Source organism: Corythoichthys intestinalis, chromosome 7 (genome assembly GCF_030265065.1).
Source record: "Corythoichthys intestinalis isolate RoL2023-P3 chromosome 7, ASM3026506v1, whole genome shotgun sequence".
NCBI classification, from domain to species: Eukaryota; Metazoa; Chordata; class Actinopteri; order Syngnathiformes; family Syngnathidae; genus Corythoichthys; species Corythoichthys intestinalis.
In genome coordinates, this window is record NC_080401.1 from 41424131 (window position 1) to 41438479 (window position 14349).

Consider the following 14349-nt stretch of genomic DNA (forward strand, 5'->3'; position numbering starts at 1 on the left):
GGCACGACACCGGCGGACGTACCATATTCAATGGATGATGGTCTTGGCGAAAAGTATAGCTGTGCTAAGCAACCTGATTTAGAATTCCCCTTAAGAGTCGTAGTAGTAGCTCAAAGTAGCGGAGTTAGAATTCCGTGTCAGATGTGACAGTTGTAGCTCCATATAAATCTACTCTTTTGAGTACTTTTTTTTCTAAGTTACGCAAGTAAATGTAATGGAATAAATTTAACTCTCTGGCTATGGTCATTGCATTTCTGTTGTCTCCAAAATGTATGGGAAAGGTCAAAAGGCTGCATGTCAATAAATTACTGAGAAAAAAAAAGAGAAAAGAAACAGACTTTGGCCCCTGCTGAGTGTGATTCATCTTCAAGTGGAGACGCGCTCTTGATGTATGGTTGTGTGCTCAAGCTACCAATCAAGGTGCTATCTGGCCAGGGCCAATAGGAGTAAGCAGTCTGACTGCCCGGGTGTGCCGTGTTGGAATTTTAACTTTGGACCCGACGAGAGCGGCTGAGTGTCTCAAGAGAAAGTCTCCGGCAACAGAGCTTGACCAAAAAAAAGCCTGGGTATTTTGACGAGGATTATTTTTCTCAGGGGGGGCCTCCTTGATGTGCCACCCAAAAAAGAAGACTATGGCGCACTACCCTGATCAGGTAAAAAAATTCAGATAGTTAATATACGATATGTTGGTTGATTTTGTCCAACACTGAAAATTACTAAGTAAGAAAGAGCAGTCGACATCTTAAACATCGTACCTACAGTAGTGCGATGAATCATATTTTTTTCTCTCAGGGCACCGTATACTATATAGGCCTACCATAAAATATGGATAAGCAAGGTAAAAGTAGAAAGACTTTATGACGATGGTGATGTTTAGGTTAAATGTAGAATCAAAATAAAATGGTTTTAGAAAATCATTACATAACACAGGAACAGTAGCGAAAAGTTGATAAAGGTATTTGTTGACTATTCTAATTTTGTGACACTCAGTATCAAATTATCACAATAATACCACCACATAGTAAGTTATTTAGCAACTATAGCCTATAAAATTCAAGAAATACTGTACCTCTGACAATGTCAATGAATCATTAATCGAATTTTACTGAATCATGTATTGTTCCATTGCAAAACATTGTGAAAACATTTTGTTTTGCTGTTATTCCTACCAGTATCATACCAACATGTTATGTATAATCTTGAAAGAACCTCTGTGATGATTGATAAATCCAAATTTTTTTAAAACTGTTGCAATACTTGTCCCATGGCTGACTCTTCAAGTCCAACAACAACAACAACCCTATTAACTCATTGATTGCCATGTACAGTGGTGCCTCTACTTAGGAACATCTCTACATACAGATTTTTCAGGTTAAGACATGCCTCAAGTGAAAATATTGCCTCGTTATGAAATAAATTTCAGGATAAGAAAGTCAAATATACAGTATGGCCCAGGGGTACTGAGGATCTTTTTTAGTTCTTCCCATCATAACACGGCCGTTTCCTAAGGACATTTGTCTTCATTTTTGACCTCGAATTGAATTTTAGAAAATGTTGTTGGTTTTGTAAAGAAAAAAATCGCTAATTTGTTTTTGTGCCATGTTAAAGCCTCTTCTGTCAACAGTTTCCATTCCAATAGCGCCTTATTCAAGGTGACCCGGGTACCAAGCAAGGTGTTGAAAGGTGGTGTTATTAACAAAAAAAATATTTAACATATAAATTTTGACATAGATACAGTGTTTAGTCTTTTAGTCTAAGTATTTAGTCATCCACTAATTGTGCAAGTTCTCCCACTTGAAAATATTAGAGAGGCCTGTAATTGTCAACATGGGTAAACCTCAAACATGAGACAGAATGTGGAAAAAAAAACAGAAAATCACATTGTTTGATTTTTAAAGAATTTATTTGCAAATCATGGTGGAAAATTTGTATTTGGTCAATACCAAAAGTTCATCTCAATACTTTGTTATGTACCCTTTGTTGGCAATAACGGAGGCCAAACATTTTCTGTAACTCTTCACAAGCTTTTCACACACTGTTGCTGGTATTTTGACCCATTCTTCCCTGCAGATCTCCTCTAGAGCAGTGATGTTTGGGGCTGTCGTTGGGCAACACGGACTTTCAACTCCCTCCACAGATTTTCTATGGGGTTGAGATCTGGAGACCTTGAAATGCTTCTTACGAAGTCACTCCTTTGTTGCCCTGGCTGTGTGTTTGGGATCATTGTCATGCTGAAAGACCCAGCCACGCCTCATATTCAATTCCCTTGCTGATGGAAGGAGATTTTCACTCAAAATCTCTCGATACATGGCCCCATTCATTCTTTCCTTTACACAGATCAGTCGTCCTGGTCCCTTTGCAGAAAAACAGCCCCAAAACATGATGTTTCCACCCCCATGCTTCACAGTGAGTATGGTGTTCTTGGTTGCAATTCAGTATTCTTTCTCCTCCAAACACGAGAACCTGTGTTTCTACCAAAAAGTTCTATTTTGGTTTCATCTGACCATAACACATTCTCCCAGTCCTCTTCTGGATCATCCAAATGCTCTCTAGCGAAGCGCAGACGGGCTTGGACGTGTACTTTCTTCAGCAGGGGGACACGTCTGGCAGTGCAGGATTTGAGTCCCTGGCGGCGCATTGTGTTACTGACAGTAGCCTTTGTTACTGTGGTCCCATCTCTCTGTAGGTCATTCATTAGGTAACCCCGTGTGGTTCTGCCCCAGATTGAGGGAAATTATCAGTGGTCTTGTATGTCTTCCATTTTCTAATAATTGCTCCCACAGTTGATTTCTTTACACCAAGCGTTTTACCTATTGCAGATTCAGTCTTCCCAGCCTGGTGCAGGTCTACAATTTTGTCTCTGGTGTCCTTTGACAGCTTTTTGGTCTTGGCCATAGTGGAGTTTGGAGTGTGACTGACTTTGTGGACAGCTGTCTTTTATACCGATAATGAGTTAAAACAGGTGCCATTAATACAGATAACGAGTGGAGCCTCGTTAGACCTCGTTAGAAGAAGTTAGACCTCTTTGACAGCCAGAAATCTTGCTTGTTTGTAGGTGACCAAATACTTATTTTCCACTCTAATTTGGAAATAAATTCTTTAAAAATCAAACAATGTGATTTCCTGGTTTTTTTCCCCCACATGCTGTCTCTCATGGTTGAGGTTTACCCATGTTGACAATTACAGGCCTGTCTAATCTTTTCAAGAAGGAGAACTTGCACAATTGGTGGTTGACTAAATACTTATTTGCCCCACTGTATATTTAATCCCTAATTAAAAATCGCTATTATTTCCAATATGTTTTATTTACTTATTTTTAACCCCCAAAAAAATTCACCAAAACGTTTTAATTACTCCAACACCTGGGGGCGCTGCAGCACCCTAAGTACCCCACTTCCCGTGTCACTGGTATGGCCGGTAGTAGGCCGGTCCAGAGTTTACTGAACGGAACATACTTATAGCTGCTCTGCCATTGCCTAGCATTCCTGGCATCCAAATGGCTAAGAGGGACCTCAACTGTACGTGTATGTGTGTATCCCAGTGTGCTCTTCATTCACCCCTCGTGTTCCGAAAGGTTTACATGAGAGTATTAACTTCATTCGTTACTCTATTTTTGTTTTTTTCCCATCATGTGCAATTCTGATTTTATGTTTATTGTGCAATAATCTAATTTAGCATGTATTTGTTACATGTTTTGACGGATTACAAAAGATCCATGCCTGAATTTTGGGAGGCTTTGAAGGGATTACTGCTTTTACATGGAAAAAGCCTCCCACAGAATTTTCAACTTACAAAACTACTACCAGAACCTGTTGATTTCGTAAGTAGAGGTACCACTGTATTTACAACTTTGTAGGTGTATGGATGTTTATTTTTTGAGTATGGTACGCCCATACGCGGAGATTAAAGTGGGGCCGGGGGGCATAGCCCCCCATTGTGGCATAAAATGTCTTTGCATATAATTGACTTTCCAAAATATGAATTTAATATTGAGACTTTGCCAGTAAAATATTGTCTGTAAAAGTTGTAAAGCAATAAAACAAACAACAAAAATGAATGAAATGAACAAAAAAGTATTTTTATAATGGGTCAAAATTATTTTCCAAACAGATCATGTGACTAGCACCTTAGAGATGGTCATTTGCTTTGCTTAGCACAAAAAAACACCTGAGGACAGAAGAGACAAGATGGATATATGTACTTTTTTCAAACATAAGCTTTCAAAAGCAACAACAACCACAGAGCGAGAACCAAGGATTGAAGATGTGGACCATGAAACGACGGAAAGCACCGCCAAAATGGTGAGCGGAGTTTCAGTTTGCTCCAGTAAAGACGTTAACCCTAAAAAATGATGGGAAACAAAAAAACGCTTATTTTCAACTATTATTATAAATGTTCCTGGCTGGAATATTCAGTCAAAATGGATGTGGCGTCTACTTCTCCAGTAGGTAAGACAGAAAAACGCATTTGCTCCCACACGCATGCACAAACACACAGCTGGGATGCCTGTATGTACGAGCAAGGGCTAAGCTACTATCCGAGCATATATCTTGTAAGTTAATTTTATTGCTGACACTGTGTTCCGGGGTCATGAACATTTTTGCCCCACCCCCACCCCGCCCGCCACAAAAGCCAAACTCCACCTATGGGTACGTCTATTGGTTATACAACTCAGGGTCTTGTACTGATTACATTATTCAATTATGTACCGAAATCAGTCTGTGTTTTCACCTCCATGACTGTTATAAACATATTGTTCATTTCATATGTCAAACAAATCAAAGCCATCATCATCTTACAATATCAAAGAACAGAGAAATAAAAACGCCAAGGTGTTGTTGTTTTTTTTGTCGTCACACTAGAGCGCAAAATAGTATTTAACAATTTGCTTGCATGCACCCTTTTTTTTAAATTGGACCATAATGATGAGAAATATGCGGTAGTGCTTGTGAAGCACATGTTGTCCATTACGATTAGGGAACATACTGCACCCTGTTCAGAGAGGATCATGATAACTTGTCAAGCAGTAGCTGTGGTAACACTGGTGACCTTATGGAGTGTCTTTATGCACCAGTGAAAACATAAAGGAATCAACTTGTTAGTAAATGTCACGGTGACAGCAGGCATATGATGGCATGGAGCTGCTCGATTGGCTGTTTGATCAAAACGAGGGAATCCTCCGGCACGAGGAAGCGGGACAACATCACCACTGGCCCATACAGGACCCAAATGTACGTGAGCCTGTCAATCATCTGCAAAGAGCACTTCTTCTTCCAAATGCACTGTCATCTCAACATGTTGTCAAGTACAAAAGACAAGAAAAACAACAACAACTTTCACCCCAGCAGATGCTCCAGCTGGCCGAACAGGCGGATGCAGACTTCCTCAACGCCCTCCTGAGTGGAGGTGAATCTGTCTCAGACTCACCTCTCTGGCCTTCCTCACCGAGCGACAGCGGGATAAGTGAGGACCCACCCTCAGACCAGATGGATAGCCCTCAGCGGCCTGCGAGCCCCCCTGACGAACTTCATTGTTTGGGTCTGAAGTCACAAGCCAAAGCAGCCTTGGAGGCCCAAGTGTCCATCAAACCAAGTAAGCCGAGCAAACCGATTTATTTTATTTTACGCTATTTTATAAACCTGTGCTATTAATTTGCTTGCACACACAGAAGTTTTATTAAGAAAATGCAGCTGGGACAAAGGGGGTTAAAGGGCACCGAAAGGAAGAGAGGATAGAGGTAATTGTGATACTGAAAAAAATGATTGAATCTTTATGCTACCTAGCTATTAGTGGCGTTTCCAAGCTCTTTGCTACTACCCTAACCAACTGGACACCATGTGGGGAAGATATGTCAGATTAGGGTATGACTGGGTGTTGTAAGTGTAGGGACTCAGTTTTAAGACAAATCAACTGAGAATAGGGCGGCAAGTAACAATTATTTTTTATAATCGATTAATCAGGCGGTTAACTAAATGATTAATCGGATGAATGTCACTTTTTTTTCAATTACCTTCACAATTTAACTTGAAGTTGTTTTAGGCATGTTGTAAGTAACAATTTTCTTAAAAAATATTTTTTTACAGCTTCCTGACTTAAGTGTAGTCTACAACTGTACTGTTTTAGGTAAATAAAACTTTGTTCTGATTATACAACATAAGAATTTCTTAGGACACAAATCAGACAAAAGTTCTCATTCAAATTAAAAAAAAAAAAAAGTGCTCACGATTGGCATTTTTTTCTTGTGGGCAAAGCTAATATAAATTGTGTCAATGTCTCATTTATTTTCTTTAAACAAACTAAACAACAAAATCCAAAAAGGAGAAGGCAGGCTGTAGTGAATCAGTTTTCTTCATCAAACAGTTCTTTATAAATGCAATCCAAATCCAATTTCAAAGCACACTCTCTTGCATGACAATTTAGTTTGAGTAGGAGTTTGTTGAAAGGAGACTCTAAGCTGTTATATCAATGGGTTTATGTGTGTGGTTTCTTCATAAAAAGAAATGACATAACTTTACGATCTAACTATAACTCAAGTGCTAATATTCTTCTCCAAAACATGATACAAATGACACTGATTAGCATAACCGCTAATTAGCTTAGTGCTCTGTGATAAGTAGTAATGTCTCATCAACAAAGAATACAAAGAATACAAATGGCTTCATTTACTCACTTCTGACGGAGGCACACTGGCTCTAACAGCACAAAAGACAATCTAAAGCCTGAGTTATGCTCCCGCGTTGCTGTGACGGCGCAGCGACTATCGCGTCATTTGACATTCGATGGTTCTCCGGCCAGGTGACGTGTTGCTCTGTAATTCACCGCCAAGCCACTAGAGGGGTGTGGCGTTATGTTTGTATGGTTTTAGGGCATGCTTGTTGACTTCCTCTTGTCTAGTTTAACAGAGAAAAAAAAAATGCAAGATGGAATGCTTGAATGTGAATCTTCAGCTCATCAACATTGAATAAATGTTGATCATCAAATGTTGAGGCGCAGGCAACGCAGAAGACTGTTTCGAGGTGGTCTGTCCAGCTTTTGATGCCGCACAGTGAGTTCTAGCCTCGGGTGGAAACCAGCTAGCTGTGGCCTGTAGCTTCAAACTGGCGTCGAGCACTGCGTCCAGCGTTTTGTCCGAGGTCTGCAAAGCCTTCCAGCCCGATTTATTTGCCGTGTCCTACAACCAGCCAGTGGGAAGCCATAACAGATTTCTGGTGTATATGGAATTTCCCAAACTGTGTTGGAAGCATTGATGTTAACCTTATCATAGAAGAACCGAGGCACTCTCAATCAGTGATGATGTATCGTGTGTGAACTGTCTGTTGTTGAAAATTAAACATCAAAACAACTCTTTTGACACCAAAGCTGTGCTTTATTCTTCATATACTTGAAGTGTGACACGTAAACAAGTCACAGACTCACAGCAAACATATGTACACAGTAAATGATGAAGTGCACCGACCAAAAATACGACATAAAGAGATCAAAAGCTGGCAGTTTTTGGCCAACTGGGTCATCGCTTCTTGTGGCCATTCGATTCCAAACACACACATACTGTACTTGTCTCGGTGGTTCTTCCATTTTTTTTTATTCGATCGTTGGCTGACCTCCAGCCCCGCATTTTCAGCAATCTCCTCCCACGAATTGCTTGCTACTTGGCAATCTTCATAATGTCTTGACGAGACATTGTAGAAGTTGTCGTACTTGCTCTTCGTTGATACTCTCGTCATCTTGGTCCCTTTTTGCGTGTAGAAAAACAATGTTTGATAATGGCGGTGATTTCGCACTGAACCGGAAACAACAATCTGAGCGGACCAATCATAGTCCATTTCCACCACGTCACACGCGTTGACGCGACGCAAAGTCAGGAAAAAAAAAGAAGGACCCAGGGAGGCTACAGCGCAGGGTCGTAAATCGGGTCTCCCTTGACGGCGCAGGTCTGACGCAGAAGCATAATTCGGCCTTAACTCTCAACACTTTGTCTTGTTACTGTACTGATTTAGCAACCCAACCCGAGTATAGCGGTGAACTCTCTCTCTCTTGCTCTAATCACTTGCTCGCGCGTGCAGCCTCACATGACACACAAACAAAGATCCAAACGGGACTGCTCTCAGCAGCCTGCAAAAATCAGTTATCAAATTTGTTGGCAACTAATATATTAATTGATTTATTTTCTTTTCTTTAACCTGTCCTGTTCAATTGCTTGACACGAAGAATGGGAATCTGAGTGTCCTATTAGTCTGAACAGTTTTAATGTAGCACATCGGAGTATGACATACTCCCATTGTGATTATTCAATGTGTTTCGTTTTTTAGGAGATAGCAGCAAACAGGATTACAGGGGAACAGAAAAAAGAGAGAATGAGAGAGACTTAAGAGAAGCACAAACAACAACAAGATATACATTGAACACCCACACTAACTATGAATATGTGGGTGCTATCGTTACCTAGCTGTATTTCCCGGTTGACACCATGTGGGTGGCCTGATGACCAAAGAGAAAGAGGAGGGGGAGGGGTCAGAAAGATAAGTGAGTGGGAGGGGTGAAGGGTTCACAAATCTGCCACGTGAGGTGTAGAACCCAGTATTTATGTGAATCCCTTGTGAGTGTGGATATGTTGGCATCCTATTTTATGCTGCCTGATTGCTAATCCTGACACCGATAGTTTCTCTACTTGCGTGTGTCTAATGGCACCTAGTCATGCGTGAATCATCAGACATGGGATAGTCCGCATGGGAGCCACCCCAGGGCCATGGCCCTTCCCCTTTTGATTTTAATCGCATTAATCTATTAGTTGTTGAAGCCTTACCTGATAGCATTAGTAAGTCAACATTCTACTTTTTACTGTGTAATCATAAATATTGTTTTGTTTTAAGTAAGTAATGGGACAATATCCTTTACCATATTGATGTGCTTACTGATGGCAAAGGTACAAAATGCAGAACCCACCAATGCTTCCAAATATTCTTTGGTTGTTATTCTGATCCAGTCCTTATTTCAGAGTACAAGTAATTTATTATTTGTTTTCAAACACATTACTCTAGTCAAAAGTCAAATCAAAATCTGTGACCTACATTCCCCGAAGTTAATCAAGGCAATTTTGTCTTTGTGTGTGTTTATGAAGACGTCTGGGATGCCGAGTTCCCCGTGGACCAGATGAGATATCCACAATATTCTTCAGATGTAGATAGAGCCCCACTGTGTTCTGGCACAGCTCTGACAGTTAAGGATCTGCTGCTGAGTGGCACTGCTGAGCCGGTAAGTGCGTTGCGATGGGGTGGGCGAAGGCTGATATGTTGTACACTGTTTACAATTTTGCACGTGTAAGAGCATAAAAACGTAGCAGGTGCACTTAGATTCTCAATGGGTTCTGACACACCAGCGAAAATGAAAACCCCTATTTTGAACCTCGATTAAGCTAAGCGCACTACTTTGTCTATCCGTACACACGAACACGTGCTGAGAACATCATCTCGAGGCTTTTGAGTCAGTGTTCATGCAGTCACTGGCCAATTTACATGTTAATCCTTTAAGACCTTTTAAGGTTAACTCAGGGAAGTGTTTCTGAGTTGAGACATTTGCTTAAAATGTGTAAAGACACAGAACTATGAAATATTCCTCTAAGGATATAGAGCAGGGTTCACCAAACCTTGATGCCACCTGTTCCTGTCGTGTTTTCCTTGTCTCTCTATCCTAACACACCTGAATCAAAAATGATTATGTCCTAATGATTCTGACATAAGTGGAGACTCACGGGGGGCAGTGCCCCTTCCCTACCCGGTGGCCGAAAAATGCCATAGCATGTAATTGACTTTCCTATATATGAATTTAAAGGGGAAGTTCAGAATTTTTGACATAAGGCTTAATCTTCGAATTAGCGGGGGCTTTAATTACCGTATTTTTCGGACTATAAGTCGCATTTTGGGGGGAAATTTCCTTGATAAAATCCAACACATAGAACAGATATGTCATCTTGAAAGGCAATTTAATATAAAAATACAAGAGAGAACAACATGCTGAATAAGTTTACAGTGCATGAACAACAAAATGCGAATAAACTGTCCTCACCAGGACGCTACGGCTCGGTCCTGGCTATACAGCCAGCTAAACTCCCAAATGACGATGCTGGTCATCCGTATAATTTGCTGAATCTATTTCGTCCTCGATACCAAACAAGTTCGCATCAACATAAATAAATGATAATTAGGTGCTATTACAGCAATGACACAAACGGTTAGCATGCGTTCGCTAGCATTAGCACATCGTTCAAACAACCACGCAACTGGCTCTAAGTGTCCGATTGCGGGTGGAAAACACACAACAACAACAAAAAAGATGATCCACATGGTGGTTGCCTCTGTAGAGATGTTTTACAAGCATAAACAATGAACGTAGGTTCGCAGCCGTGTTTCTCTCTCGCTAACTCACCCCCTCACTCATAGCTGCGTAGCTGTCAGTCTTCTTCTGGCGTGTGAGCACTGTTCTTCATGTAAACAAGTGCGAGTGCGCCCCCACGTGTAAGTGAAAGCGCCACAAACTAAAAGCATGCATTTCAATATAAAAAAATTAATAATACATTTGAACACACATTGCCAAAGGCAGAACGCGAACGTGGCCATAGCTATTAAGAGTTATTCAGATAACTATGGCATAAAGAACATGCTAACAAGTTTACCAAACCATCAGTGTCACTCCAAAACACCAAAATAACATGTGAAATGATATCATAATGTGTTAATAATTTCACACATAAGTCGCTCCTGGGTATAAGTCACACCCCCAGCCAAACTATGAAAAAAACTGCGACTTATAGTCCGAAATATACGGTAGTTGGACTCGGTGGAGGTTATTTGTTAGTTTCAGGGCTCCTAGGCAAGCAGGGTGGAGTGATATCACATCACATTTTTTCACAGATGATTTTTTTTGTGGCAACAAAAGGGACTCCCCAGCTGACTGAGCACGAGTGGCTTAAGCACTCCTCCCAATTGAGGTCGCATTATGCATCTTTAAAAAAAATTGTCCTGCGGAATGAAATGAATTACGGCAGTTTGGTGTGACATTGTTTTGGCCAATGATCATTCTTATTTTGAACAATGATCTGCATTTTGAATTTATTTCACAAGATCTGTTACTATCGTTTTTTTTTTTTTATTATTGATATGCTAAGAGACACTATCGACTCGTGCTACCTTAGCCATAACAAAAACTGACAAATTGCATGGAATTTGTTGAAATCAACTCCACCAACTTATTAAACCCCGCAAAGTCAAATATTAAGCCGAATGTCCTTTAAAATAAAGACCTAGCTGTTGAAATGTTGTCCATAAAAGTTGTAAGGCAATAAAACAAACAACAAAAAATGAATAAATTAAGAATCCAGCAAAGTATTTCGTAATAGGTCAAAACTATTTTTCGAAAAGATCATGTCACCTGCACCTTAGAGATGGTCCTTTGCTTTGCTTAGCCAAAACTACACCTGAGGAGGCAAGATGGATATTTAGAATTTCTTTAAACCTAAGCTTTCAAACGCTTCAACAACAACTGAGCTTGAACAGACGATTGAACACGAACAGTATCAGATATACTGTATACAGGTAGTCCCCGGGTTAAAACGGACCCCCACTTACGCGCCCACCCCACACAAGCACATACACCCCAGCTGAGTGACAGAGGTGACAGCCTGCGCACATATTTGTCGCTTGTGAAGCATCCAAAGGCAACAGCTGTATATAACCCCTTTTGTACGAGTTATTGTGCGTTGCTATACAAGTGTAACACCATTTACCATTTGCCATTCCAATTGTGGTCGAATACTTGGGGCGAGTTCATGTGATTGTGTTTGATGATGTGCGGACGCTAACTGATAGATGCTAATCCTTTGTTATTGCTGTATCAGCAGCTACTTGTAAGAGCAAATTAGAATTGTTGTTATTAAAGATCAGACTGATCATTTGATTTTAGTTTTGAAGTGTTGACGTCATGAGCAGCTGAATAAAGTTAGCAAACCACATGGACGTCTGACATAGTCATTTCGGAGCTTAGCTCACTGTCTAGCTAGGATTTACAGTGCCTTGCAAAAGTATTCGGCCCCCTTGAACCTTGCAACCTTTCGCCACATTTCAGGCTTCAAACATAAAGATATAAAATTTAAATTTTTTGTCAAGAATCAACAACAAGTGGGACACAATCGTGAAGTGGAACAAAATTTATTGGATAATTTAAACTTTTTTAACAAATAAAAAACTGAAAAGTGGGGCGTGCAATATTATTCGGCCCCCTTGCGTTAATACTTTGTAGCGCTACCTTTTGCTCCAATTACAGCTGCAAGTCGCTTGGGGTATGTTTCTATCAGTTTTGCACATCGAGAGACTGACATTCTTGCCCATTCTTCCTTGCAAAACAGCTCGAGCTCAGTGAGGTTGGATGGAGAGTGTTTGTGAACAGCAGTCTTCAGCTCTTTCCACAGATTCTCGATTGGATTCAGGTCTGGACTTTGACTTGGCCATTCTAACACCTGGATACGTTTATTTTTGAACCATTCCATTGTAGATTTGGCTTTATGTTTTGGATCATTGTCCTGTTGGAAGATAAATCTCCGTCCCAGTCTCAGGTCTTGTGCAGACACCAACAGGTTTTCTTCCAGAATGTTCCTGTATTTGGCTGCATCCATCTTCCCGTCAATTTTAACCATCTTCCCTGTCCCTGCTGAAGAAAAGCAGGCCCAGACCATGATGCTGCCACCACCATGTTTGACAGTGGGGATGGTGTGTTCAGGGTGATGAGCTGTGTTGCTTTTACGCCAAACATATCGTTTTGCATTGTGGCCAAAAAGTTCAATTTTGGTTTCATCTGACCAGAGCACCTTCTTCCTCATGTTTGGTGTGTCTCCCAGGTGGCTTGTGGCAAACTTTAAACGAGACTTTTTATGGATATCTTTGAGAAATGGCTTTCTTCTTGCCACTCTTCCAGTATCTCGGACCTGCCTGGTGTGTTCCTTGGTTTTCATAATGCTCTCTGCACTTTAAACAGAACCCTGAGACTATCACAGAGCAGGTGCATTCATACGGAGACTTGATTACACACAGGTGGATTCTATTTATCATCATCGGTCATTTAGGACAACATTGGATCATTCAGAGATCCTCACTGAACTTCTGGAGTGAGTTTGCTGCACTGAAAGTAAAGGGGCCGAATAATATTGCACGCCCCACTTTTCAGTTTTTTATTTGTTAAAAAAGTTTAAATTATCCAATAAATGTTGTTCCACTTCACGACTGTGTCCCACTTGTTGTTGATTCTTGACAAAAAAAAAAAAAATTCATATTTTTATGTTTGAAGCCAGAAATGTGGCGAAAGGTTGCAAGATTCAAGGGGGCCGAATACTTTTGCAAGGCACTGTATATCAATTGGTAGCACTACGCACAGTCAAAGTTGCACTTCCCATCATGCATTTGGGCATGGCTACAGTATCATTTACTGAAAGCTCAACAAATACACTAGATGGCAATATTTAGTCACAATATACAAAGTCACAATTATCCTTTAAGAATTACAAGTCTTTCTATCCGTGGATCCCTCTCACAGAAAGAATTTTAATAATGTAAATGCCATCTTGAGGATTTATTGTCATAATAAACAAATACAGTACTTATGTACTGTATGTTGAATGTATATATTCGTCCGAGTTTTATTCATTTTTTTCTTAATGCATTGCCAAAATGTATATGATCGGGAAAAATTATCGGGAATGATTGGAATTGAATCGGGAGCAAAAAAAAGCAATCGGATCGGGAAATATCGGGATCGGCAGATTCTAAAACTAAAGCGATCGGGATCGGATCGGAAGCAAAAAAAACATGATCGGAACAACCCTAATTATAATGTTTCAAAAACACTGATACTAATCTTCTATGTCAGTGTGTTAATGTTATTGGGGAAAACAGCAAAGGAATGATGAGACAGAATGGATTCATTTTTTTAACTCAAATCTGAGCATAGGATAGAAATAGCAAAGAAACATCTTGCTGAATTATGAGTCAATGTATTGGCTCAAGCTCTAAGTTAATGTGGTGATCCAGCATTAAAAAATAATGTGAAACATTCACTCATGTAAGTCTGGTGGATTTATAAAGTAGTAAAGGTTGTAGCAAAACAAATCCCAAACCTATTGATGCCATTTTGGGGGATGACAAAACAATTGCAAATCTAGTTGCAATATATGAAACATTCAAAACCTTATCATTGTTAAGTGGTGATGTTACCACATTGGCAGCATAATAACTGCTATCTTAAAAAATATTACACAGCATGATAAACAGTGACTAAAAGCTGCTCAATCATAGTCTCTGCTATCTG

The 14349-nt window shown here is 40.1% G+C and overlaps 1 protein-coding gene across 5 annotated transcripts in view; it reads left to right on the plus strand.

Moving 5' to 3' along the window:
• Positions 1-542: 542 nt before the first annotated feature.
• Positions 543-14349, plus strand: part of creb3l3a (cAMP responsive element binding protein 3-like 3a) — a 34974-nt gene continuing 21167 nt past the window's right edge. For 2 of the 5 annotated variants that reach the window (XM_057841755.1, XM_057841759.1), the window contains exons 1-4: positions 4184-4301; positions 5121-5231; positions 5349-5592; positions 9119-9252. In XM_057841755.1, the coding sequence (XP_057697738.1) occupies positions 4188-4301; positions 5121-5231; positions 5349-5592; positions 9119-9252 (603 nt within the window). In that variant the 5' untranslated portion in view covers positions 4184-4187. Of the gene's footprint in view, positions 654-4183; positions 4302-5120; positions 5232-5348; positions 5593-9118; positions 9253-14349 lie in introns of those variants that run through there. The other 3 variants (XM_057841757.1, XM_057841756.1, XM_057841758.1) reach the window with 3 other exon arrangements.